A 26,767-nucleotide genomic window follows, 5' to 3' on the forward strand; every position below is an offset into this window, starting at 1 on the left:
CATTTTCCAATATGAACATGGTTGTCTTTTTTGAAAACAACTTTCTCTTTAGATTGAATTGGTTGTAAGAATCCCTTCACTATTAGCTTTTTATTCACTCTAAAGGTACAGATTTATTGATCTGTTCTGACTCATGCTTTTCACGCACACAAACTCAGCGATGTCTATCAACGTTGGTGGGTGATAAAGCTTCATGACATATTTAGATATCTAGAGATCAGCATGCTTTGTGAACCATATTCCACCAGGAAGCTTTTCAATGTAAGAACTCAGGCTCTCCATGTCAACAAACACACTGTTTATTTCCCATCAGAGGTTCCCACAGCAAGTCGGCTTCCTTCACCTTGATCTATCTGGACCACCCTCCTTAGTCACACCTATCATCTTCATTTCCCACCTCCTCAGTCTCCCCTCCATGTGCCCAGACCATCTGGCCTCCCTAACCCCACAAGAACTCTCCCGCTGATATTCTTATTTCTGTTCTTGACCAAAGTAAACCTCAGTGCAGCTCTCTTCTTGCTTACCCTCCCAGTAACTGGTGGTCACTGATCAGCCCCTTGTCTCCACTTGCTCCGTCCTGCCTGCACTCTCTTCTTCGCCTGATCTGCCCATTGCTCCCTATAGACATTCATAGACATTCACAGAGTTTGCAAACAACGATGATCTACCTACAGAAGACAGCAAATTTTATCGGCACTGACAGATGAAAAATGGATCCCAATTCATTTCCTGACCACCTTGCAAATACATTGTGTCATACTTCAGACATATAGTTCATGTAGTAAGATCATTTCACCGAATCAAATTTCTACCTCAGACCTCAATGTCTGAGGTAGAAATTCCAGGAAATGCAGTGATTCTTGCTGCCTTGTCCTACACTGTGACCAGTGAGTCGCACACATCTGCCCTTTCCACCACGTTCAGCAGATAATGGATGAATAAACAGACAAAGCAGCATGCCATTTGCTCTCTAACAATGCTATTAAAAAGCAGAGGAAGGGTCAGACTGTGCTGTGGCTTTTCGTCTGCTCCCAGACCATAACAAAGATTACATAATTTGGCGACCAAACAAATCAATGAGATCAACGTGAGCCATCCATCATCATTAGGTTAAAAGCCACGATGGATTCACAACGGAAAACTAATCAAGAGTGAAAGTGCACGAGATGGGAAAGAACATCTGCAGCCTGGCTTAGTGGCATACAGAAATCCCATCTGTAAACCATTCAAAACCAGGACGTGAAACCTGAAAACCACTTGAGGTATTTTGGTAAGAGTCCCTTTCTGTGGTTGAATCTTCTTTGGCTCTTCTTTTTAAATCTTCAAACCCAGCAACAAACCACATCCGCTGCAGGTTCTTCAGGCGAGTTCTTCAAAGATAGAACAGGGGAAGCTTCCTCTGAGGCTCCAAAGGTTACCAGCGTTCTCTCAAAAAACTGCCGCGTTATTGGTGTTACTTAAATATTTTATTCCCCCAGAGAAACCGCTTCAATTGCTTCTTTAAAAAACACCTTCAAAAGTTGGTAGGCTTTCTCACGCGTAGACCCTGGAGACCTTATTAAAGCCCAGGTTAAGTCCCACTCCGCTTTGTTGCACATCTCTGCGCAGGTTCTTGGATACGCCACAGTTGCTGCCTGTGAGCAAGAGAACAGAAGCAGTAATGTGTGTTGAATGTGATCACAATATCGTTTAGAATTCAGCATCCAGACTGGAAGATTATTCACACCATCTTTTTTTCTTTAATCCATTTGTCACTTCCCCTGCGGTCTTCTCCATTCACCCCAAACCTTGGAGGAGAAACGCTTTGATGCGACGTTATCTCCCGTATCGAGTGCACTCCTATTTGGCTGTGTGGCATCATGAAGCAGCCTATTGTGGGACAGATCAGCAGCCTGAGAAGGAAATGTCTCAGGCTGGGTTTAGAGCAGGAGTTGGAATATCAGCCCGAGTGAACGGGAAGTGGGCGTTAAGACACCAGAACGGGTGCTATGTCTGCAAGCCACATCTGCCAGTGATGATAGGGAAGGGATTTTCTTCAAGATCGCAGGGTCAGAGATGCCAGTCTAGCTAACCACTGGGCCCAATCAGGACAGCAGGTTTCACACATTAAATTGATAGATGATCATTTTTATAGATTTACTGTGACCTCATGAGCTTCAGTGATGCAGGTGGCCTCACATTAATGTGAAAGAAAAGCTCCTATTGTGCCATAATGCACTGCAACAGGCCAAGTTCTTTTAGCAGTAACTCTAAAAGAGCCAGGATTTTATGAGGTCTTTTGTGGATTTGGACCCTGAAGCAGGAGACGGAGCAGGATCGGAGTTCAACCATGGTTTAATCCAAAAATCATTGGGGGGGCGACACAAATGTAGGGCGTGGACAGAACCTGACTAGACAAAAAAAGATCAGATGTTGAAAAGACGTGACAATGACTTCACGAGACGAGACAAGACGTAAATAGACAAGTCAACGACTTGACTTGATTAGAATTACTGTAACTTAGAGACGGTGACTTGACTCGACAATGACTAGACGAGATGAGACGTAACAAAAAAAAGACTTGGCTTAACTTGAAGAGACAATGACATGATTTGACTTAACTAGAGAGAAGACGACAACATGATTAGACAGTGACCAGACAAGACAGAACCCGACTAGATGGTTATTAGACTTGACTTGACTTGACAATGACTAGATGAGATGAAACATGACAAAAAAGACTTAACTTAACTTGAAGAGAGAAGATGACAACATGATTTGACAGTGACTAGACAAGACAGGACTCGACTAGATGGTTATTTGACTTGAATATTAAAATCAACAGAAGAACTAAAGTAACCCGGACTAACAAAACATAAGTGGCGACATGTGACACTAAGGTTTCTATCAATTAAATGTGAGGATATGAGATGTAGAGAAGACTCAAGCAGCAAGAAGAGAAAGCTTGAAGGAAATAAAGAGCGAGTGTCTCACAAAGAAACAACCAACATAAAGCAATTTTGGTCCACACTCATTGCCACACATGGACTCCGTCCCAGTGGTGTCTGATAAATTCATGCATCTATTGTTTGGCGCTAGAAGATCCACTGCGTTTCAAACCCGTCCTGATAGTTCTCCCTGGGATTCAGTTTCCTTTGCTTCTCCAGCGAGCACTTTCATTCACTGTGAATATGAAATCAAGCCATTTTCGTAGTCATGCAAAACATTTCTGAAGTCTCACTTGCCATCCAGATTGTGAAGGTGATACAGTTTTGTTTAAACCAATTGTTTCTTCACAGAGGAAAACGTCATTCCCTCTGAATGTGGTAGAGACTTCAGACAAAGTGTTAAAATCCCGTCCATTTTCTTCAACTTATGTGGGCTGCAGAACAATTTCAGTTCAGAAAACTGATGAGTAATGAATTGATGAGTCATGAATTTAGCTTCAGAGGTTCTTCTGAACTCAGGAGGGCAGGATCAATGGCGGCGTTGGCCCCGGGGCCACCGAGTTTACCCTGCAAACATGAAACAAAAGTTTGATGCTTTAAATCATTCTTACTTTAACAAGAAATATATTTTTGTACTAAGAACCAGCACACACATAGGTTCGTATTTCTATCTTTGTGGGGACCGCTCATTGCCATAACCCTTTCCCCAGCCTCTCACCCTAAACCTACCCATCCAAAACAAATGGTTAACCTTAACCAGGACTCTCAACCAAACTGAAACCTATTCATAATAACCCATATATCTTGATGTCTTCATCCTCTAATTGAGGCTTAACCTCGTGGGGTCCAGCCAAATGGTCCGCACATTGGCATGAGGGCCTCACAAGGATAGGGTTTTGTCAGCCACAAATGAGGATCAACCAGGTACACACACACACACGTGCCTTTGAAGATGCACTTCACCGATCAACAAAGAGAATAAGGGCTATTAAACGCAGGCCCATATTGTGTCTAGCAGCCAAGTTATGTGTACATCCAATCTGCTCTTTGAAGTGGACGACCTGCGCGAAAACTCACATGCAGGTGCTGATGTGAAGTTGTTAAATTAGTAATGACATTCAAGTCCATTAGGGAATTGGGAGAATTCTGGGCGCCAACCACGAGGGAGCACTTCAAAGTTTGTCGAGGCAGCCAATGAGCTCGCAGCTCAGCCCAACTTCTCAAAGATGCTGCTTTTCAGCCCGCGGCCCACTCAGTGGGAAAGTGCAGCAATCACTCTTTACAAGTTATGAACACACTGCTTTGTTGGGACGCTGATGCGGAGTAATGGGGAGGGCTCTTTACCGCCATTGCTCTGCTATTGCTTGGAAGAAACGAGAAAAATGCTGCTGTTTGGTGTATCGATATGTATCTTTGAAAAGCTGGACGTAGCCCCAGACATAAACAATAAAGATCTCCTCTCTTCCTCGGCCAGAATGTGCTTAACAAGCTAAAAATAATACACAGATTGTGGGAATAAACAATCAGTGACTGGAACATATGCACGCCCAGAGGCAATGAGCGATCCTCCTTTAGGATGTTGAAGGAAAAAACATGCAAAATCATCATAAACAGTGATCAAGTGAATACAGCATTTGCAGTCTTTGTTAAGGCTCATTTATGCTCAACGTTACGTACGGATATGGACAGAGCCTTCTGTCTGTGCTCTGTGTTCATTTCGTCCGAATTTCTGCATGTTTCCACAAAGCTTACGGATACGGTCCAAGCGGTGCAGTACCAATCGGAAACCTTAGGGGCAGAATTGCTGCTACTACCTGATACATAGCCCTATTGAGACATGAAGAAGACATAACAATGGATGGAAATTCTCTGTGTCACTGCCCTATTTGCTTCTTCATCCCGTTTTGCTTCCAGGGCTCAGGCTTATGACGTCATTTCCTGTCCGCATGCGCACATTGGTATTTCAAGACGTAATTTACTGAGTATATACTAATATTAACTGAGACCTCATAGGCAACATAGAAAACTGCATGCAAATTGCACAGAAAGATCCAATTATTTTATCTGAAATATTGTTAAAATATCCGAATAGTTGAATACAAGTCTACAAGTTTTTTTACTTAAAATAATCTAGATTTAGAAAGTGTGTGTTTTTTATTTGATATTCTATTTTTTTTTAAATCCAACAACATAAACAAGATGTGCTCACTCCTGCTCCTGTTAAATCTATGTGAAACAAACGTAAGGAGAGATGTTTCCTATACAATAATGATAATGTATCGGAAGCAATAAGCAATACATTGCGCAGGTCAAATGTATTGGAAGAGCTTGAAATGTTTATTGTTTCAATACTGCAGGATTTAAAAAGAATAGAATATCAGATACTAACATACAATTTCTAAATCTAGACTGGGACAATATGATGACATCATTACATATTATTATTTTAACAATTATATTTAAAAAAAATCACAACTTTATGCAATCTAACCAGTACAATTGGTAGAACTTGTGCATGCGTGTTACTAACATCCGGTTCCAGTCCCGGAACTTCCGGTGGACGGCATCAGGCAGTGACACCTACAAGCAGTTGAGGAGAAGCATAGTACTATAGAATTTTACCTCACCAGCAAATAGCAATAGCCTTGTCAAGCTAACGGAAGTATGTGCTCACCAAGTGCTTTTCTAACTAGTGAAACAAAGATCCATTTGTTCAGTTTGGAAGCAACCCATCCAGTAGAAAACATCTGCATTGTCACCACGGTGGTTTCAGACATTGCACAATACAATGCTTTACATAATGTTCTAGGGCCAGCACGCCCAAAACAACAAGCTGAGTCGGCACAATTTTTTTTGGGTTCAGTAGGTCAGTGATGTGGCGACTGGAGCATCTCTGTAAGACAATACGACAGGATGTGTGGAGCTGCCCCTGACCACAACAGCTCTCGGATACTGAAGTCTGAACCTTGAAAGTCGATACCGACTGAGTATAGACGACTCGACCCAACATCTGTTATCTGTTTATCCAATGAAACAAATGATTCGCATCCTGTCAGTGATGGAGTTCTGATCAGGACTGAGGGCTTCCGAAGTTTCCAACACTCATTGACCCGTCCAGATCTTTAACCACTCCTTTGATCATCAATGTCTCACCTCATTTCAGGGCACTGAAAATGGATATTTCTGACATTAAAGAATGTTTCCTATGAAGGAGATTGGTGATCTACATATATAGAGTTCTTCACTGGGTGCTTTTTTTCAAACGCCTTAAAACTCCAAAATGGATTACGGATCCGTCACAGGCTCCAGCAAGCGACAGGGTTTAGTAGATCAAGTGGGGGACTGGAAAATTACATTTAATCCAGCCAACCCTCGGTCTCGCCTGTCCAGACTCCCTCTCCTCTCCCACACACACACACACAGACACACGACTTATTACGACCAAAGGGTTGCTATCCCCCGTCACGTGGCAGGCGCCCGCCACATGTGGCCGGTCCAAACCGGTTTACATAACGCAGAACTTGTGTTCAACTTTGTTGGTGTTTAAATGTTGCAGAAAGAAAACCTTCCGGGAGGCAGAACTGGCTCAGCAACATAAGGTGTGTGATTTATTCTGTGCCAGATTCGCTCTTTCTGAGGTGGAGACGGAATGAAAAAATCATATTGAGGTCTCATTGGAAATAAAGAAGCTTCCGCAGATGTCTTTGATCATGTGCGACTGAACTGTAATTCTTTTGGGCACCTTTATCAGGGGCTTGTGTTGCAATGTATTTAGACCAGGAGTATTTTTTTATCACTGGGTTAAGAATCCATGGAACTGCTGTCAAACTCCTACAGGACGGTTTTTATTTTGATAACAATCGTCATCAATTGATAAAGTCCCAGCCTTAATTAATTTATAATTTAAAGGATAATTTTCCTCATAAACCAGTGATAAAAATGTGATTTAATGAGAAAGAACTATCTTAATTTCGGGACTATAACCCACTACTTTTTCTGGTGGTATGTACCTGCGACTTATACAAGGACGCGGCTGACATATGGATTTTTGCAGGCTGAAGAACATCATGCAGCCAGAAGCCTTGCATGTCTGGTAACAGAGCCGATCTCCTGGAGGACCGGAGACTGAGACCGGCTGTGGTGTCATGGTGGTCTGTGGGGTCAGACCCAGTTGCTGCATTGTTGCGGGCTGACAGAAGACTCAGGAGATTGTCGGTAGATTTAACAAGGTTTATTAACAATTACGCGAGAACACAAAAGACAAACAGGAACGCTGAACCAAAGGCGGAGACACCAGAACACGGAACGGGAAATACACTCAAGGGCAGCGGAAAAACCTGACAACAGAAAAGAGGAGAAATATAATCACCCTTACTAACGGGGACAACGCAAACACACTCGGAAATTAACTCACGGGGCCCAACAAACAGGAAGCGCTCGGTGGTGGACTTAAACACATACATACAAATGAATAACAATGATGAGAGGAAAAACAAAGGTTGAGTTAAACAAAGCACTCACAGATAATCTGATCGAGAGAAGCAAGAAAGCAGAAAATGGAGTGAAGAGAACCAACCAACAAAGAAGATCAAGCACGCACCCAATTTCGAAACATACCGTATATAATAGGAGCACGAGAGAACGGATGGTCGAAGGAGGGTTTACCATTAGGACGCGAAGCAACCATCTGGCAGCGCAGACTGGAACCCAGGTGTAGAAATCAGTGGGGTCTGATCAGCGGAATGGGATCCAGCTGCACTGCTGTGAAGAAGGAAAAGGAAACGACACAGGAAATAACAAAATAAAAGCACAACAGAAATGAAGCACGACAGTCAGAAATTCGGACACACGGGCGAAAACAGCAAAATAAAGTTTTGAAGTAATTTTCCATTTTCAAAACTCTACGGAGCAGACAGCACCACTGCACCCACGGCTTGTAGAACGGTGCGGCTTGTGTAGGCACAAGATCTGTTTTCCTTCTTAAATGTAGTGGCTGTGGCTAATATTTTGGTGCGCTCCATAGTCTGGGATTTATGGTACTATTTTGATCTAACACCAGCAAATGAAGCATTATTTGTCAGACAGACAAGGGCAATTTGAACTTACAATGATGCCTTTAAATATATGGGCCAGAATACAACTGACTCAGCACAAACATATGCGTAAACATTTTGTTACATCTGATCAGAGGAGTAGAATCTCATGTCGTGGTGGAAGGAAATTGATATTTAGAGCGGTGACCCGAAGGCTTTATTGGTCCGCGAGTGTTTTCCTCCCTGCCAGCGCACGGCTGGGCGACACTGAGCGCAGCGACTGAAATATGAGCAGAAGTTATCGATAACAGGAAGCGGGAACTCTGATACTCTCTGATAGTCAGCTGTTTTTTGCTAAAAGCATGTAATTCAGTCCTGCCAATTATTCAGTCCACACGAACTGCCGGAAGGAGGATTTCCATAAAGGTACGCTGCTTTACAAAATGATAAATCAAGCACATGGGTTAGACAGATGAAGGTTTGCATTACAACAATATTGTTTTCGCGTTCATTAAGTATTGCTTGGCTCCGGCAAGTTTCTCCAGGTTTTTGTGCTCCAAAGTTCTTCGATCTAAGACCTCAGTTCAGCTGTGGTTCTGTGAAAGTGTAACAACAATAATTGGTCTCCTGGGGATCCGGAGCCCTTCGGCCCGTTCTTTGATTAACAGCAGCAGCAGAGTTCTGGCTGGCTGCTGTTCACGGTGCTGAACTGTAAATGAAGGTTTTGTGATGGAGAAAGCATTCGTGCTGCTCAGCCTTCTGTCACAGAAGTTCCCTCCACCTGAGGGATGGGAAAAGACTCGCCGGACATTGGCATCACCATTTCATGAGTTAATCTCACCAGCAGGGAGACAAAATCGGTAAGTGACAGAATTTGCGAGGCTAAAGAAATGTTTTCAAAATGTATGCAGCACTGATCCAACAGCTGTATATGAAAATAACACTGAGACACTGCTTAATACGTCATTAATATTACAACAATAAAAACATGTCCATTTTGCTCATCACTCTGGTGAATGTGTGATCTTCCTGTGCCTTAAATCCATGTGCTCCAGTTAAGGTCCACAACAATACAGCCAGCACTTGTCAAGCATATTTATGACTTTCAAACACCCTCAAAAGTTGGAAATGGAAATTTCTCCCTGATCCTCAGTCAAGCAAGGATACCAGCCTCTACATTATTAAAGACTTCTGCGTCCCAAATGGTCAAAAAGCCATCATTAACCTCTTTGATCTGGGACGACCTTCATTTAAAAAGTCATTTCTCACTGCATACACTGTCAGACGTGGACCTGGAGTGCTATGTGATATTACACTCAACTGTTGACAAAACTGTGACTTAAAAGTTATGGTTGATTTTGGTGTATGAGAGAGATTATATAAAGTCAAGCACACTTGAAACAAGTGAAGCTTCTGACTGTTCACTCACAATGCAAAATGTAAATGAGAACTAAGTCGTAAAAATGCCTTCCTTCTCTCCGAAATGCATTGCAAGTTCTAATATTTTTCGACATTTGTCGGGTTTTTTTGTGACTCAGAACGGACAGTAAAGGCTCAGGTCAGGTCAGAGTTTCGTCCCTGTCCTACTCCCTATCCAACCACGTTTTCCATTGCTTAAGGAATATCCGCACAGCACAATCAAAAACACTCAGTGAAAACACTCAATTTAGAAAAACCTCAGCAAGAAGTTTTTGCGTTTTCATGAAGGACACTCGGATTTTGAACAACCAAAAAACGCAATTATAGTTCCCAAGGTCGCAACAAGTGCGCTAAACTCGAGGGATGACATTACAAGGGAGTTGCTTTTAATGGCATTCAAAGTGTATTTTTTGGAATATTTTTAAGAAATAACAACCATTACCTTGAATGCCATAAATGCCTCTCGATGACGGAAAATACATTTCTTTGGGTTGATGGTCGCGTGATGAACAAATCTTTAAGGAGAGAAAACAAGCCAAATAATGATCAGACAGGAAGCCGTAGCACTGTAGCTGCAGTGTGAGTTGTGCAAGTGCGTTCCAGAATGTACTGCCACCTGCTGTCCAATTGAGCTGATGTCAAATGATATTTCAAAAGCCAGATAAATATCAAAGTATAAAGGAAAAAAAGTGCTTTCCATAATATTTGATGGACTAGAATAGACCTTGAAGGTCAAATATGAGGCAGCGTGGTGGAGTAGTGGTCTGTGCTGCCGCGTCACAACAAGCACGTCACGGCACAGATCTGGTGCCAGGAAAACTTCCCTCCTTCAACCAATTTAAATTCTATAAGTGGGTCTTAATCTGTCCCCTGGACTGGCAAGCTTTCCAGGGTGTCCCCTTCCTCTAGGAGAGCATCGCTGAAACAGGAATTAGAGGTAGAAATTAAATGTACTCAATAAATATGAAAGACGACTTCGTCTTTTGTGAGGCAAAAAAAATCTTAATGACAATATAATATGAATGGCAGTTTAATAACGGTGACGAAGCCTCTTCAGAAATAAAAAAAAATACCATATTAAATCGGTAGTCACGTGGATTCTTTCGGTTAATAGTGAAGAGTTAGTGACGCTGCGGTTGCCATCTCTCCTCTTGTGTCGCGGTTTCAGTGGCACAGGCGCGCAATGGTGACGGGGAAGCGTCGAGCGTTGGATTGTGTTTGATTTAAAAGCAGCAGCAGCACGACAGGTGGGTGGCATTTTCCCTCTGTCGGCTGGAAGAACCGGAGCTCCGAGCCACACGCGTCCTTTGGAAGCGCCATTCACGCCGGTGGCTGCGCGCACAGAAGTTGAGTTGTGTGCATCGTCGCAGACGAAACCGGACCATGAACTCATCGGCGGGAGCTGGAAACTACCGAAAGGGATCAGTCAAGGTGGACAAGGTAATTTATATTTCACGTCTTCTCCTTCAGGCGATCCCAGGCGCACTTTAGGGTCTTCTCACCTTTACCATGGATTCTGGTTACACGTCCATTTGTTGTTGGTTTTAAGCGTAGAATTGACTCATGAAATCCATCCTATTCTGTTGTGTCGAGTGAGAAAAACAACAACACAATAATGATGAGATACATACATATATATATATATATATATATATATATATATATATATATATATATATATATATATATATATATATACACACACACATTTAGGGGGTTATTTTGGTTATTTTGAAGAAGCAAAGTCAACAGTCCTGTTTACAGAGATACAAGTAAACAATGGCGTGTTCACTGACATTATTATACTGATACCTGATATTTTCTACCGATGAATATCTCAGCCAAAGTTTAGACATTCAGAACAGGTGTGAAGTAATTCTTGATTATTTATTCTCTAATTTGGTATGTAAACTTCAAGGCCCTAAAAATTCTCCCCAGCTTCTCGCTTTCTTAAAATATGTGTTTACAATTATTGTCGGGCTTCAAACAAACACTATGAGAGTGAAGATGATTGTGTCAGAATCCCTCAACCAATAGCATGTAGCTATTGACAGAAATTCAAAGATGAAGTTGCTACAAGCTGCAGAGATCCCTGGTAATATAGAAGTATATAATGAAAATATGAAATTCACCCTGCGATGTACCAAATCCATAGTGCTAAAAATTCTACACAAAAAAATTAGACTAAGGAGACAAAAGAAAAATATTATGATTATTTTCCGTCTCTTTTATGCAGTAAGATTTGGGATCTTAGTCACTGAAGGAATCTCACCTCCTCAGGAGGTAGACCTCAAATATGTTTGTCAGAAAGTGGTCAGTTTAATTGAAACTTTATTAACTTTCAGACCTTGTTTTCCCTGTCACAGCTGATTGTTTCTCTTTATCGATTCACCTTCAGCAGCTACTGTTTATTCCATCTGCCTGGCACGCGTCACTCGACCCATAATTCAATCTCCCTCGAGCACTCGTTCAAAACATCACCAAACCAGGAGGCAGAAAATAGACGCGTCTATTCTGGTGTTCAGAAGTGATTCGATTTGTGTGGTGGAGTATTAGTTGTGACAAGCCTGTCTGCCTCTAGAGGGCGCGTCAGCACATGAAATGTAGCTACAGAATTGATGCTGTTTCTGCCGTGTTTTCATTATTTCATGACTTAAAATGTATTTCCATGTAGTAATAATTTTTACACTTGTATGATTTAGGCTTTATTTCTTCCCACTTTTTTCTGCGTGCAGGTATTTATTTACAAATATGCACTGTATATATATATATATATATATATATATATATATATATATATATATATATATATATATATATATATATATATATATATATATATATATATATATATATATATATATAATGCAACAAATTGGCCGAAAAGTTTAGATTTTTTTCAGAAGATACATGTAATGTACTGTTGCCGACCCCTTAAAGGAAATCAATTGTGTTGCTGTCTGTGTTGCTGTTGGCGATCCACTCTGGTTGGAGTGAGTTTGCCCTCTGTTGGATGCATCTCATCACATAGAGAACTTTCAGATACCTCACTCTGTGTAGCCTAAGGAACTGAAATGATCACATTTAGAGGTTGCAGATGCAGCCAGTAGTGGGCTGAACGTGAAAGTTTTAGCTGCAATATCAGATATGTAGATTTATTGTAATATGTTGACCTTTTGTTCAGTCCTGCAGGACTCCCTCATATGGCTGCAAACTGTCTTCAAATTAATGTATATGTGCTGTTTGTCTGCTGTGGCCAGAACACTGCTGTTTTTCTGGACATGCTGATGGGTGGAAGTAGAAAAGGATTTAACTCATTTTTGGTTACTGAACTGTTGATGACAGTGTCACAAACCTAACTAGCCATTCTTTCATGGAAACACTTTATTAACATTGGTGTTTTTTTTGTCTCAAACATGTCCCTTGTTGTGTCTGGCTTGTCCAGTTCCTTTGCCTAATGTGTGTACGCGAGCTCATCCATCCTCCTCCAGTTCAACACTCCAGTCCAACATTTTTCAGTCAATATCTGAACATTTGAATACGATTTGATGATTTCTTTTTTTCATAGTTTTATTTTATTATTTTTTTTAATAGATTCTTTAAATGAGTAGTGGCAATTTTAACAGTAATTTTGCCCCTTTAAACAATTACGTAAAAATATATTGAAGACAATATCTTCATAAAGTGCCTAATCTAATCTGAATAAATAAATTGGTTACTGTTATTAAAGTTCTATTACCCAAGATGTACAGTATGTTAAGAATCGTTTTGTAAATTGAACCCAAATAAATCTCCTAATTTTATTATGTTTTAGTAACAAAATGCAAGTTACGTTTGAGAGTCCTTTTCTTATGGTCCCTCATATTGGTCACAGTATGAACTGTGGCCCCTGAGGAACTTTCATTGCCCACCGCAGCGTAACTCTGCTGATGTAATAAATGCATAATAGAATGTGACGGACTCCTTTGGAAGAACTTCAGTGCTCAGGTGACAATATAATTTTGAGTCCGTATTATAATAAGCGATGAAAATAAATTTGGGCCAGAGGTGAGGTGTTGCCTCACTCCAGAGTCAGATTCTGGGGCGCTAGTTCACCACCTGAGCTCTTTTTAAGAACGCCCCGATCGCTAATATACTATAATGAGCGAGGATGTGATCCCACTCACATATGGATTTTTAAATCAGATGCAAATGTCGACTCGTATTAACACCCGACTGATTAAATCATTGGTATTCATTTGAACCTGCTGCATCATGAAGCAGAAGATTCAATTCATATTATGCTAGACGGCGTCCTGTCTTATCTGCCCTCCTCACTTCTCCCAGCGTTGCCTGATGTTTTTGAGATCAGATGCTGCTGTGCTCTGGATCATAATGGCAGAAGTCTCATGACAGAAATATCCAAGTGAAAGAGAATCTTGTGAGGACACTGGTGAAGCACAGTATATATATATATATGTATATATATATATATATATATATATATATATATATATATATATATATATATATATATATATATATATATATATATATATATATATATATATATATATATATATATATACAGAGATACAGAGGGCACGTGAGGACACACACACACACACATATATATATATATATATATATATATATATATATATATACACTCCATGTGTCCTCTGTATCTCTGTATCTGTGTATTGCTCTTTCAGTCGGTTTCTAATGTTTGTATTGCTGTCTTTTGCCTCTATGAGAAGCCATAAAACCGCTTTCATTTTCCACAAGTCCACACACACACACACACACAATGCACACAGTTTGATACCATCTGTTTATTTTATCCAATGGTCGCTTTGAGAGTGATAATGCGTTGGCGAACAATGGCAGATTGTTCAGTGGAATCAAATTTAGGCAGATGGAAACAGGCAGGAATGCCCTGCGGCCGGAGGACAGCAGCGTTCGGCAGCGGTCGTTTGTCACCGCTAACTGTTGTGTTGAGGTTTCCTCTCGTGGGGGAACTTTGCCGAGCTCAGGAACGTGTTTATATGATGGTCGTCCAGCTAGTGCAGGACCAAAACTCTGCTATGTGTGGACGTGTTGCCATTTTTTTGCATATCTAATTTTTCGATTTATCAGTTGTCTGCAAAGTGGAATTTTGGACAATTCAATGAAAGCAATTCCTTAACTTTGTCTGTACAATATGTCAGCTGTTGCAGTGCATTATGGGTGAGAGCTTGGAATATATTCCAGGACTGTCACTAGTTACATTAGTAACCATATAAAGCTAAACAAACACCTGGTAAACACCTTTTTCAGTCAGACTTTGACCAAAATTTTGAGCGATAATCATTTGTGAAATCTTTGCCTGGCAGCATCATTTGCATCAGACTATACTATATAATATTGTGTACATGACTGTCATAAACCTTTTTGCCTGCAAAATAAGAGCTCAAATGTACATTTCTGTAGGGCTGCGCCAAATCGCCATTTTTTTGGCCGATACTTTTTTTTACACAAAATGCTAAATAACAATAATGCAGAACACTGTATTGAAAACATTGCAACTTTTAAGTAAAATAAATAATAAACAGTACAAATGGCACTCAGAGAAAATAAATTCCTTTTATTACATTTTCAATGAACAATGAACAGATCAAATCCACAATGTAAACTTTGCTCATCCCTTTTTAAACAGACATATTCGCTCCTCTTTTCATCGACTCCATGTCCAGGGAGTGTTTGGGCTCCAGATATGCAATTAGCTGCTGTATGCTCCGGCATTTGACAACAGAACACAGCTGCTCCTCCAAAACAATAAGCTCCATTAGCATTGGATTCACCCGCAGTTAGCTCCAGTTAGCTTAGCTTTCACTCCAGTTAGCCTTTACTCAGTAGATCTCTTGGTAGCGCTCAGTGATTTACAGCTGACTCAGTGTGCGCACATGTGGCGAATAGCAATTGGGTTGTCATTTTCCTTGATGGAGAAGTATGGTCAAATGGCCGCCATCATGGCCGCCATCATGGCCGCCATCGTGGCCGCCATCATGGCTGCCATCATGGCTGCCATCATGGCCGTCTGGCTCACGATTGTCAGCTAGTGTGACTGTCCAGGGAAGTGCCTGTTTCATTTTGTCCTTTTTACATACAAACAAGCATCTAAACTATGTATCTCACCTACTCAAATTATATTGTAGTTTTTTCCTCATTGAGGCTCAAACAAATCGGTTTGAAGATTATTTAATTGGCTACAGTATTTTGGATGCACTTTAGATCAGTGTTTAATTGAATTTTGATCCTAATATGTCTATTCAAAACCCTCGTGGGCCACAGGAAATGATTGAGTGGGTCAGATTTGGCCTCCGAGCCTTGGGTTTGACTCATGAAGTATGTTTCATAGCTGGTACATGTTGTGTGTTGTAGGTCTATCCAGTGGATGAGGACCTTTCCAGGGACTTTTTTGTTGAGGTATTGATCTCCCTTTGAATAAATTCATGGAACAAGCTTCTTGCATGGATGGCCCTTTTTTGAATATGCTCTCCAAATAAGTGATTTTGAAATGCCATTAAAGGAGTCCAGGTCGATCTGTAATGGGCGAGTCAGGCATTTAGTGATTTCCTGGCTTGCTGGAAGTGTCCTCTCACACTGATTCAGATTCAGAGAAGCACTGTTGTCCCCCCTCCTCATGCAGTCGCACGCCCGCCTCGTGCGCCGGGAGCGCCCGTCTGAGAAGCATACCAAGTACAGTGTTATAAATCCTCAAATCCACGGGGAGATGTTTGGGGCTTTTGACTCGTCCGGCGGGGGACTGCTACCATAGGTCCAGCTGAAGGTTAAATGCCAGGCGACACAAAGGACAGAAAGGTTTCCAGGGAACTGAAGCAGAATGGACCTTTGATTATACGCCAGCCGAAGGAAAAGTGCTGCGGAGCCTACACACCTGTCTCACTCCCGCAGAAGAGGAAACATCTCATGAATGCCTCGGTATAGATTCAGTAAATTTGAGGGAGTGTCGTGAAAAGCAATATGAGAAGGCTCCTTAGTGTCCCCGCTTGCATTCTCTTTGTTGCTCCCAGACTTTATTTATCGTTTACTTTGGATTTATTCTTTTAATTTCACAGCTGAGGAGAGCAGTTGCAGCCCATCTTATGGCGCCTTGCACCCAAACCCTTTTCACTACTGTTTTCAAGGGGACATTTGCACCCGATATTGACATCGAAGTCAGTTATTTTCCTTCCCATGTGATGTTTCAATAGGAAAGGCTTTATACAAGTAACATCCGACTTACGACCTGCTCGATTTATGTTCTTGCGACCACGGCCAGCAGATGCTTTTTAAAAAAAATGAAATGTCTGGCACCGCAGCCCGTACGAGTGCGGCAACACGTACAATTGTGGCAGCCAGTCAGCACCTAGCGCAACAGTTACTCACACAGCCATCTACCACTACAGTAGGTATTCGGCATTCGATGGCATTCAACTTATGTCCAATCTGACTTACGACTGGTTGGTCGGAACCAACCCCGGTCGTAAGTCGGATGTTACTTTTGTACGAATACAGAGTGAAAAGAGCGCCATCTCATGGCTACTCCAGCCTCATTCTTCCTTTACGCGATGCGCTGCCCATGGCGCAAGGATATGTCAAGCTTAAATGCGTCAACATCAGCGCGGGTGAAGTCGCGTTTCTCACGAATCCAGCAGTGACAACTTGACGTTCCGAATCCATCTTACAAACGGCGCTACAACCCGAGCCACCATATAAATATGCAGCGTCATAAAATTCCAGCTGAGCTTTCAAAACGTCCCGTCGGCGTGATGGAATTACACATCAACCTCCCCGCCAACAACACCGCTGACCTTTTACACTAATTGCATTTAGGGTGATTTACAGTGAGTCCACGATGTTCATAATCATAGCCGCGTATATATCAGCGCAGTTAAGGTGACAATAATGAATGCAGAAGATGACCAATCAGGGATTTGTTTAAAGCACTCCGGGGAAATGTCGTGGCAGCAAAGCAGCTTGTTAACAGCAATAGCATTAACACAAAGACTTTATTATTCTGCAATACTCTCACTAGCTTGCAATTACTCTTCAGCGTGGAACCTTATCTCTGGCCGCGTGACGGCGAAGATGAACTCCAATTCATCCTTTCATTGGAACGAGCCTGGTTTCACATCGCGGCGGAGTCACAGAGCTAATGAAAGGAGGCGGATTTTAATTTCTTTTATCTCTGACATTTTGATGCTGCATTCATCTTCCGTGCTGATATTGGAAGTTTTCACCAAAGGTATTTTGTTCGACAGTGTGGGTCTAACTCTGGGAGTGAGACAACAGACAAAGACTTCGAAAGTCATCCAAAATGTCAGGAGAGACTGAGCCCAAGTCAACAAAAAATGATTTACAAAATTGCCTTTGAAGACTACAAAACCATAAAATGAAACTGTTTTGAGGACCGGCGGGCCGATACAGCTCTTCCTACAGACTGAAATATATAAGCATGTTTGCTGTGAAATCTGGTTATGAATGTGAGTTGTAAAACGGCCAAATGTCCGTGAAATAACAACATGCACTTCTCCTCCACGTTTTATTAACTAAGAAAGTGGGTTGTTTAAATGAAAATGTATCTCGCGGGTTGTGCTTGGCACCTGATCCGACCCTTGGCAAGGTCTGTAGGCTGTGTGAGTTAGCGCACGTGTTTTACGATGGCGAAGACTAGTGGGTTGTATATCACCGACGCTAAATTAAACCTCAGCTTCAGCCTCATGGATCCAGTTCTTACTCTTTTGCGCTCACTGCTCAGAAAAATGGTAACTGCATCAGATTAAATACACGTAACATCCGACTTACGACCCGGATGGGTCCCGACCAACTGGTCGTAAGTCAGATTGGACGTAAGTCGAATGGGATACTGGGATACTGGGTTGCCGTAACTGTCGTACGTGTGGCCGGGCTGCTACGTGCTGCGGTGCCAGACATTGAATAAAAAAAAAAAAGCATCTGCTGGCCGTGGTTGTAAGTACGGGTGGACGTCGTCGACGAAGTCGAGCAGGTCGTAAGTCGGATGTTACTTGTACAGAAAGCCATCTGCCTTTTTTCGAATCGTTTTTGATATTTAGCGGGCGGAAGACCGCTGTGGCGCAACAGGGACCGCTCCTGTCCCGCACACAACAAATCCCATAATGTACTGCAACAATTAAGGGTTTTAATACAAATTAGATTTGTTCAAAACTGATGTGAAAAATCTTTCCAAATGTCTTATCTGCAGGTCAAGATGGCCGATATTTATTTCAATTGGATAGATTTTTGGGGGTTCTCGCTTCGGGGTTCAAGTGGGACTCTCCCTTAAGAGTCAAAAGTCTTGGGTGATAAGGTCCCCAAATGGGGGCCTTCCCCTTCCAGCTACAATATGTGTTTAAATCAGCATCGGTGTTTCCGCCCGTGTAGCGTGGGTTTCTGTTTGCATGTTCTCCCCATGTTTGCATTCTCAGGACACTCTGGTTTCCTCCCACAGCCCCTGCCCTGTGGCATATCCATCACAAAGACTGAATAAGACATGCAGTGCCTTTACTTTTAAAGATGTATTCATGTTTGACTTTAAGATCTGTGAAATCAAACTGTGAATTCAAATAAACCATGAGATGCTGGAATACTATGAATACATGAATTTGTAGAGATTCATAAAAAGACAGCGCAGCAGAGCGAGGCAGGAGAGCCGTTTAAGATAAGTAGAATTATCCCCCCCCACACACACTCTCTTGTCCCACCCCTCAAGCACGCCCCTGCGCTGGCGAGTCCAGAGTCTGTGTGATTGATTTACCCTCTGAAGAATAGAGGATGCGTTCTGGTTGGGCTCCTGGACCCTCAGGTCATCCTTCCCCTCGCTGTAGGGGAGGGTGGGAGACAGCGGGAAGGGAGTACGCCTCTCCTCCAGCAGCCCAACTTCAGTGCAGGAAGGTGTGAGCCGAGTGAGGATAGTGGCACCTCCACCATGTCGGTCCTTGTTGCCACCCAGCTGAAGATAGACACCAGCTCTTCCTCCAGACGGGTAAGGGTCCTGTTAGCATGCTTGTCACGCTGCCTGGGCATGTCTGGTGAATCTCTGAGAATCTGAGAGAACAGGCGTTTGCCTCGGTGAAAACAAGTGGACAGACCGGGAGGGAGGGCTGCTCCCACGGAGGATCGAGAACTTTGAAGTTTGTCAATCGTCTTTCTCTCATCTCCGCTGCCTTGTTCTGCTTAGGACGCTTGAAAGGAAATGGTTCTACCTTGCTTGTTGGCTGGTTTTCCTGGACTTCCCCCGGGAAGGATTTGAGCTACACTAATTGGGCAGCTTTGACTTTTGTGCTGCAGCATGTAAACACGATGCAATAGGGAGCAACAAGGTCACAAGTTCACTCCAAGTTTTGCTCATTATATGAAACACCCACTGACTCTAACCTGTTGTTCCAAAACAAATCAGACACTTGTCTCAGGCTAATTCACAGATGAATGTTGCGGTTTGTGAAAGTGATATGGTTGGTGGTTTTCCCATGTCAAACCTGCTTTGTACACATATTTTTTTATGAAGCTTCACTGTACTTGTATGTACGTCAAATTTCTATCCTTAAGTAATGGTACACATATAAAAGGAGGGGAAAAGTTAAATAAAAAAAATGCATATTGAGCTGAAAAAAATGAAACAATACAATTCAAATAACGCAAAATTAAAGATTAAATACAGCTACCGTCACATCGCTAGTCCAACAGTTTGCTCATAGAACGGCACATGAACGCATAGCTACCATTAAAAAGAACAAAACAAGCATTTACAAAACATTAATTCGCATCACATCCGCAATTATTCGTCATACATTTGCAACATTTGCATAGTAAGCAAAATATCAAAATATCTAGGAGGGCGCTGATCTCAGTCAAGCATTTCGCCGATATCATTACACCTGTTTTTTTGGATATTTTTATGCAACATATTAGCCCTATATTCAGCAGTAGAGTTCCAGAACTCGCTCACACAGCACACACAATTGGAAACGAAGAAGAAACTGCGACAGCACTCTCAAAAACCTCATGGATTCAGATGGTAATCCGGAACACCACCAATATCTATTCATCTCTTGAAACATTTCCTGAGAATTTCATCGAAATCCATTCTTTTGTTTTTGAGTTTTTTTTGTTGTTTAAATGAAACAAGAGAGACTTCTCTATTTGACTCAAGCGTTTCCATTTGGATAGCGTTTGGTTGTGCTTTTATTTTACTGGATAAGACCAGTGTAATTGCGTAGAGTTTTTTTTTTTTTTTTATCATTAATTTAGTTGCTATCTTGAATTTAATCGGTAGCAGAACCTTTAACCTTTAAAGTCGTTTCTTATGTTGTTGTTAGTCATTGCTACTCGCCCCACGTTGCTGCTGTTTGCTGCATATATAAATAAGTAAATGCTGCCAGTGGCATTTGGCCGCCTGCCGCTCGCATTCAATCAAAACTTCACGTTACACTGTCGGTCAAGGTTAATCGAGTCAAACCTCCTCGGACAGCTCGCGTCGCGTCTGAAATCTGATTTTGCCGACAACTGGAAAATAAATCTTTTGCAGTTATACACTTTGAATTATTTGTTCTGGACTCACTTGTTGTTTTAGATTAATTTGACCATCATCCACAGTCACAAAAGCTGCTTTGAACAACTTGCACTATTGGACTTCACAGTGGTCCCAGCATATGCTGTGAATAGGATCTTTGAAAAGAGTAATAAGTCAGACGTCAAATATGGAGATAATGGTGATAAAAACAAGATTTAGTTTGTCAGGTAACTAGTAATTGGTTTACTTTAGTTTGGCGTTTAGAATTTCCAAACTGGATTTTTATTTATTTAAATGCAAGAAGAAAAAAATAGCTGATGAACTAAGGAATAGCAATGGTGTCACGAGGTGAAATTCACAGTTTGTCTACGGTGAATAGGGTGTCTCATCTGTCCTATAACTTTTCTCTCCTCATATTCATTATCATTTTTTAGCTTTATAGCTTTAATTTTTGGAAACATGCTGTGAAAAACTACAAGTAACATCCGACTTACGACCTACTCGACTTATGTCCACCCGTATTTACGACCACAGCCAGCAGATTTAAAAAAAAAAAAATGTATTCAATGTCTGGCACCGCAGCACCTAGCAGCCCGGCATCACGTACAACAGTTACGGCAACATAGTATCCCAGCATCTCACTCTCACACAGCCATCTACCACTACAGTAGCACCTATAACCCTCGCGTCGGCTATTTTGAATGGCATTCGACTTAGGTCGAATGTTACTAATCTACTGCCATCTAGTGGCGGGAGACTACCATTTGAAGCCTCTTCATATCACATCAGGCGTTGGGGAGGACAGTTTTGTCAGGGCACAAGACTAAAATGAATATCAAACTGACAATTAATCGCACTTGTGGGCAACATTCCAGAACATTGCGATCCAGATTTGGCCCGCGGACCTTGAGTTTGACGTGTGGAGTTTCAGTTAATACAGTAACACTTTAGAATAGGGAACACATATTAAGTTTATGTTTAGAGTGAGCTTTCAGTTACGATTCCAGGGTTATATCCAGTCAGTATAAACAAGACTCTAACTGATACTTGATGATTTACTGGATAATATGCTTCAAGTACACATACGAGTAGGTCATTTATTTAAAGCAATAAACGTTCCTTAACCTAAAGTGTGACTGTTGAAGCGTATCCTGTCTTAGAAGTCAGGGTTGGTGTGAACTGCATTATGATGCGAAATAAAAAGTTGGTTTGTGATATCATGAACCGAAAAATGTAGCTCAAATGAAAGTCAGTTTGTAAAGCGCTGGCTAAAACAGCGATACCAGCGCGTCTGTTTGACTCTGTGATTTGGTTTCTCTCCTTCCTGGGCTCCTTATCTCCTCCTGCCTCGTCCTCATCAGCTGCTGTCACGAGTCAGCCGCAGTCTGCCCCCCTCGTCGAAGCCACAGTGCGTGGTGCCACATCAGATGGTATTAAACTGCGCCGTGACTTATCTGCTGCCGATTCACTCCGGTCTCACCCCGCTGCCCGCCCTCGTCTTCAATGTAGCGTAAGATTCAGCACTTATTCGTTTGAAGATTCTTCTCAGCAGTTCCAGTTCCTCACCAATAACTCTGGAAATAATGATCCTGTTTAAAACTGTGTAGGAAGTTCTCACCCGTTGGCGCTCCTGATATCGAACAGGGAGATCGCATTCTACCGCTTCAACAGGCTTAGACCGGGCGCCTTTGAAACGCTCCCCTTTACCGTCGTGTTCTAGATGTAGCAGATTCTGCGGCAGAGCAGTGTTTGAGGAGGTTTTCCAAATCAGCACGGAGCACCGACATCCAGGCTGTGATTGAATTCTCCTTTGTTACGCGACCAAAATGAGCCCAGCGTCGCTCTGTAGTAGCAGGGTGTGAGGCAGCGATAAGGAATGTGGCGACCGACTGTGGACTTCTGGGAGACGGAATGAAAATTTCATGAACACTGACAAAAGGAGATATTTTCTCCTTGAAAGTATTTTGCCCGTGTTTTCATTTTAATTTCCACCTCCTTTCTTTCTGTTCAAGGGTGTTAAGGGGCCAGTGAGGACAGGGAAGTAATGGGGTGAGTGTCGGGTCGTTCATTTCCAGCGTCCGCTCCTCGCGAGCCGTGGTCACTGAAGCCGCAGCTGGACTGTGTGACCTCATCCCTTTTTGTAGTTGTTGTCAGAGTTAAACAAGGTGGCTTTGGAGCACTCTGGTTTCCTCTCACTGTTGGAAAACATAGGGATGTCAGTTGTCAACAGTTGTGAGTGTGTAGGTTGTCTTTAACTGGAGTGCCCCCTGTCTCTCGCCCCAGGTAGCTGGGATGGGCTACAGTCATCTTGTGTATTTTTCCACCTTCATCTTTCTACCTCTTTAGTAAAGAACAATGCACACTCTCTGCTACAGTATGTGTGGAATAGACAATAAAACATTTATTTTTTGCAATTCTCGAGTACACCTTGATGGCTGGTTTGAAATTGTGCATTGTATTTTAAGACATTGCAGAATACTCACTGCCAGAGACAACAGTTTTTCCTATAATGTTCTTTCCTTTCTTATTCAGAAATCCCATAATTATAATGGGGATTTATTCCATACCCTGGAGTGAAAATCCATCATTCAGGAATTCAACTAACAATAAACCCTTTTCCCCATTTTTTAAAGACATATTTCAAACACTTGTCTGTGTGTGTTTTATCTCCTTGTCTTATAGAAAGTGCCTTAAACAAGACGTGTGTTCAAGGTGCTCAAGTGCTTAGCATCTACTTCCTCCTCTGCAGCACTGCTAACTGTACTTGCTTCTACTGTAATTTATGTATTTTTATGTGTCATATTGATGTATTTAAAGCCCAAAATAACTAAAAGTTCAACTCACAATGAGGCATTGAACAATTCACAAAATCCATGGTTTGGATCTGGTCACTTTTTTACGTCGGTTGAGTCATTTCATCATAGTTCATTCTAAAACCCAACCCACACGGAGACGGAGTCAGTCCTCAAGTTCTGTGTCGGATAGGCCTTTCGTCCACACTGCAACCGACACTTTTAGGATGGGACTGTATTTGAAAATGCTGGGTCCATTTCTCCATGTGTACAGCTGCATGTTTTTCAAAACAGTGGCATCACCGACCCCTCTGCGATGGCTCTCTTTACAACAGTACCGACGCACTACAGATTCATGTACATTCAGCAACATTTTTATCTTATCTTACGATAACTCAATATGGAAAACACAAATTCACTTCAAGTCCGATAAGATCTACAAGTTCCTATACTTCCTCTGCCGTCCTAAGTTATAAATGAAATGATGACTTTAATCCATCACCCGGATGGTCCCTTTATGTTGCCTGCTCAGAAAGCATCTACAAGCCAAGCAGGGCGACACGACATCACAGTGAATTTGCATCCAGTCGCGCCGCAGTACTGGGAGGTAATAACAGCGCTCATGTTCTGCGACACGCGTGTGGAATTTTCCCAGTTTAGTGAAATGATGTCTGCAGGAAATGAGATATTACTGCCCTCTCACCAGCCATCGATTGACCCGTTTTCACTTCCATCCAATTAATTGTTGTCACTTGGTTTGTGCGTGCTGCTGGAAACAAGATGAACCGCGACGGAAAACACATTAATTCCAGCATTATAAATGCATTATATCATACAAGCCATGCCTCAGCACGCCGCTGGAGTCTGCCTCTCATGCATATAAATGGCTGAGGATCCGTCATCCATCCGGGCACCTGTGGGGTTAAAGAAACTTAGACTGGGCCACGGAGATCGCTGCGCTCTGAGCGAGATGGTCGTAATGTTTTGGCTTATTAAGAATGTTTTTTTAAGAAAATCATTGTCAGAATAACATTTAAATAGTAAACTGGCTGTCGATCTAAGTTTATCAACTGTTGCAGTGAATTATGGGCCATTTAATGTGGTTTCCTCTTCCCCTATTGAGGCTATTATATGCAGTACAACTTTTACCTCTGACACAGAGGCTTTGTGATCATTGGTGTCTGTCCGTCTGGAGCGCAACCACAATACCTGGATCAGTCACAAAAAACAAAACCACTGCAACAGTGACACAAACTGGATGAGGGTCGTGTTTCTGGTTTGTCAGATGTGTGTCAGTCGGCTGGAAAAATAATGCTCTTAGTGCTACTGAGCCAATGGAAAACAACGTCCCGAAACCCTAATATCGTAATGTATCAAAATGTATTTTCTGTGGCGGATCGTGGAGATTCCGAAAGTCATCGAAATCTGGTGAAACGAATGAGCTAAAAGTGATCTCAGGCCAGGCTTAAGCTAGGAGGGCGTCTGGGCGTCTGCAAAACATGAAAAAATGGACGCCCGATTCTCCACCGTGTCTTGGCCGCCAGATCACTCTGGTATATGGCGGCATCTGGCAGCCAAGTTGCGGTGGAGAATCGGGCGTCCATTTTTTCATGTTTTGCAGACGCCCAGACGCCCTCCTAGCTAAAAGCCTGTCTCAGGCTGTGACAACTAGCTGACAATAATCCCCTATTAAATCAGTCTTCGACAGCTTTATGAGTCGACAGGTCAGTGGGTGCGTTCAGCAAGATCCGCTGATGCAGGAAGTGACTAAGGCTCCGGGGTCACACCACATTTTGATCAATTTAAATATCACTTTTAGCACTATAGAAGTGTTTACAACATTTAACATTGCAATTCTCAATACTACAACCAGACATATGCTGACTCGTCGACTCATAGTTAAGCTAGTCGGCGACTAGTCCGCTATCAAAATAGTCATTTATTTGCAGCCCTACACTGAAGTGAAGTGGCTCTTCTTTGTCATGGCTGGCACTTAATTCATTCACAAAACTATTTTCACCATACACAAAGTATATATATCCCGTTTTAGCACCACAGGTCACCTGTTTACACCACACTTATATACAAACAACAAGCATATAGACATTTGTTTAATGATTTGGCAACACAACAGAGACAGCAGTGAACACAAAATTGACTTACAAGTCGAGCAGAAAAATTGAAGAATCAGAAGAAAATCCTTTGGTAGCTCTCAGTTCTCTCCAGGCTGTGAATGCATTTATATTGACTCTTGTCAGAGATCTTGCTCTGTTGGTTTCACGCTTTCACTTCTTGGACTCCTCACTACGAACTGTTGCTTCTGCCATGGTGTAAATTGAAGGCAGGTCTACCTCGCTGCCGAGGTAGACCTGAGGTAAAGTGTTGCGTTGGGGGTAGAGTCGGGGCTGTGCAGAACACGCCTCAGGCGGCCCGCCAGGGGAAAGTTCCATACTCCAAGGGAGCGTTTAACAGAGAACTGGAGAGTCTGACTGCGGGACTTTGGACTGTTCAAAATGAAACCTGTCATCTCAGGAAATCTGAAAATAATCTATTTATGCCTAAATGTTACATATTGCTGCTTTAAAATTGTCATTCCCCTTTAGGGCCACCGTAGTTAGCAAAGTAGCCAAGTTCAGGATGGACCAACCGAGCGACAGACATAAGAGTAAATTGCAGATCATTCTAGAAAACAAACCTCTAAAGCAGGGGTCAGTCTTTCCTGGTTAATTAGTGTCTCTAATTGACTAAGTGAGGGACTTCATGAGCCCATTTCCTTCCCAATTAAAACCTACAGTCAAAGAGCCGACGCTGGGATTCATATCAAACGTGGCACATTAACTGTGAGAATGGCTGGAAGCGCCTCAACATTCCTCCACATTTTCTTGCCTCCCAGTCACGGCGGGCTGCAGCTGCAGAGAACATGGCAGCGTTCCACTCTGCCGGTGGGTCTGCAGGCGGCTGATAGCACAGTGGTGCTGAGGCCAGGGTTTCCTGAGAGCTCCTCCTCAGGGGAGCGCCGGAGCAGCCAGACACTTCACTGAG

At 42.3% G+C, this 26,767-nt stretch overlaps 1 protein-coding gene across 1 annotated transcript in view; it reads left to right on the forward strand.

Moving 5' to 3' along the window:
* The first annotated feature begins 10,574 nt into the window (after positions 1 to 10,574).
* The window catches only part of LOC128769584 (dipeptidyl aminopeptidase-like protein 6), a 65,641-nt gene continuing 49,448 nt past the window's right edge, over positions 10,575 to 26,767 (forward strand). Inside the window, exon 1 of the mRNA XM_053883417.1 lies at positions 10,575 to 10,819. Coding sequence (XP_053739392.1) covers positions 10,763 to 10,819 — 57 coding nt within the window. The 5' untranslated portion in view covers positions 10,575 to 10,762. The remainder of the gene's footprint in view (positions 10,820 to 26,767) is intronic.

The sequence above is a fragment of the Synchiropus splendidus genome, chromosome 13, assembly GCF_027744825.2.
Source record: "Synchiropus splendidus isolate RoL2022-P1 chromosome 13, RoL_Sspl_1.0, whole genome shotgun sequence".
Classification (NCBI taxonomy): Eukaryota; Metazoa; Chordata; class Actinopteri; order Syngnathiformes; family Callionymidae; genus Synchiropus; species Synchiropus splendidus.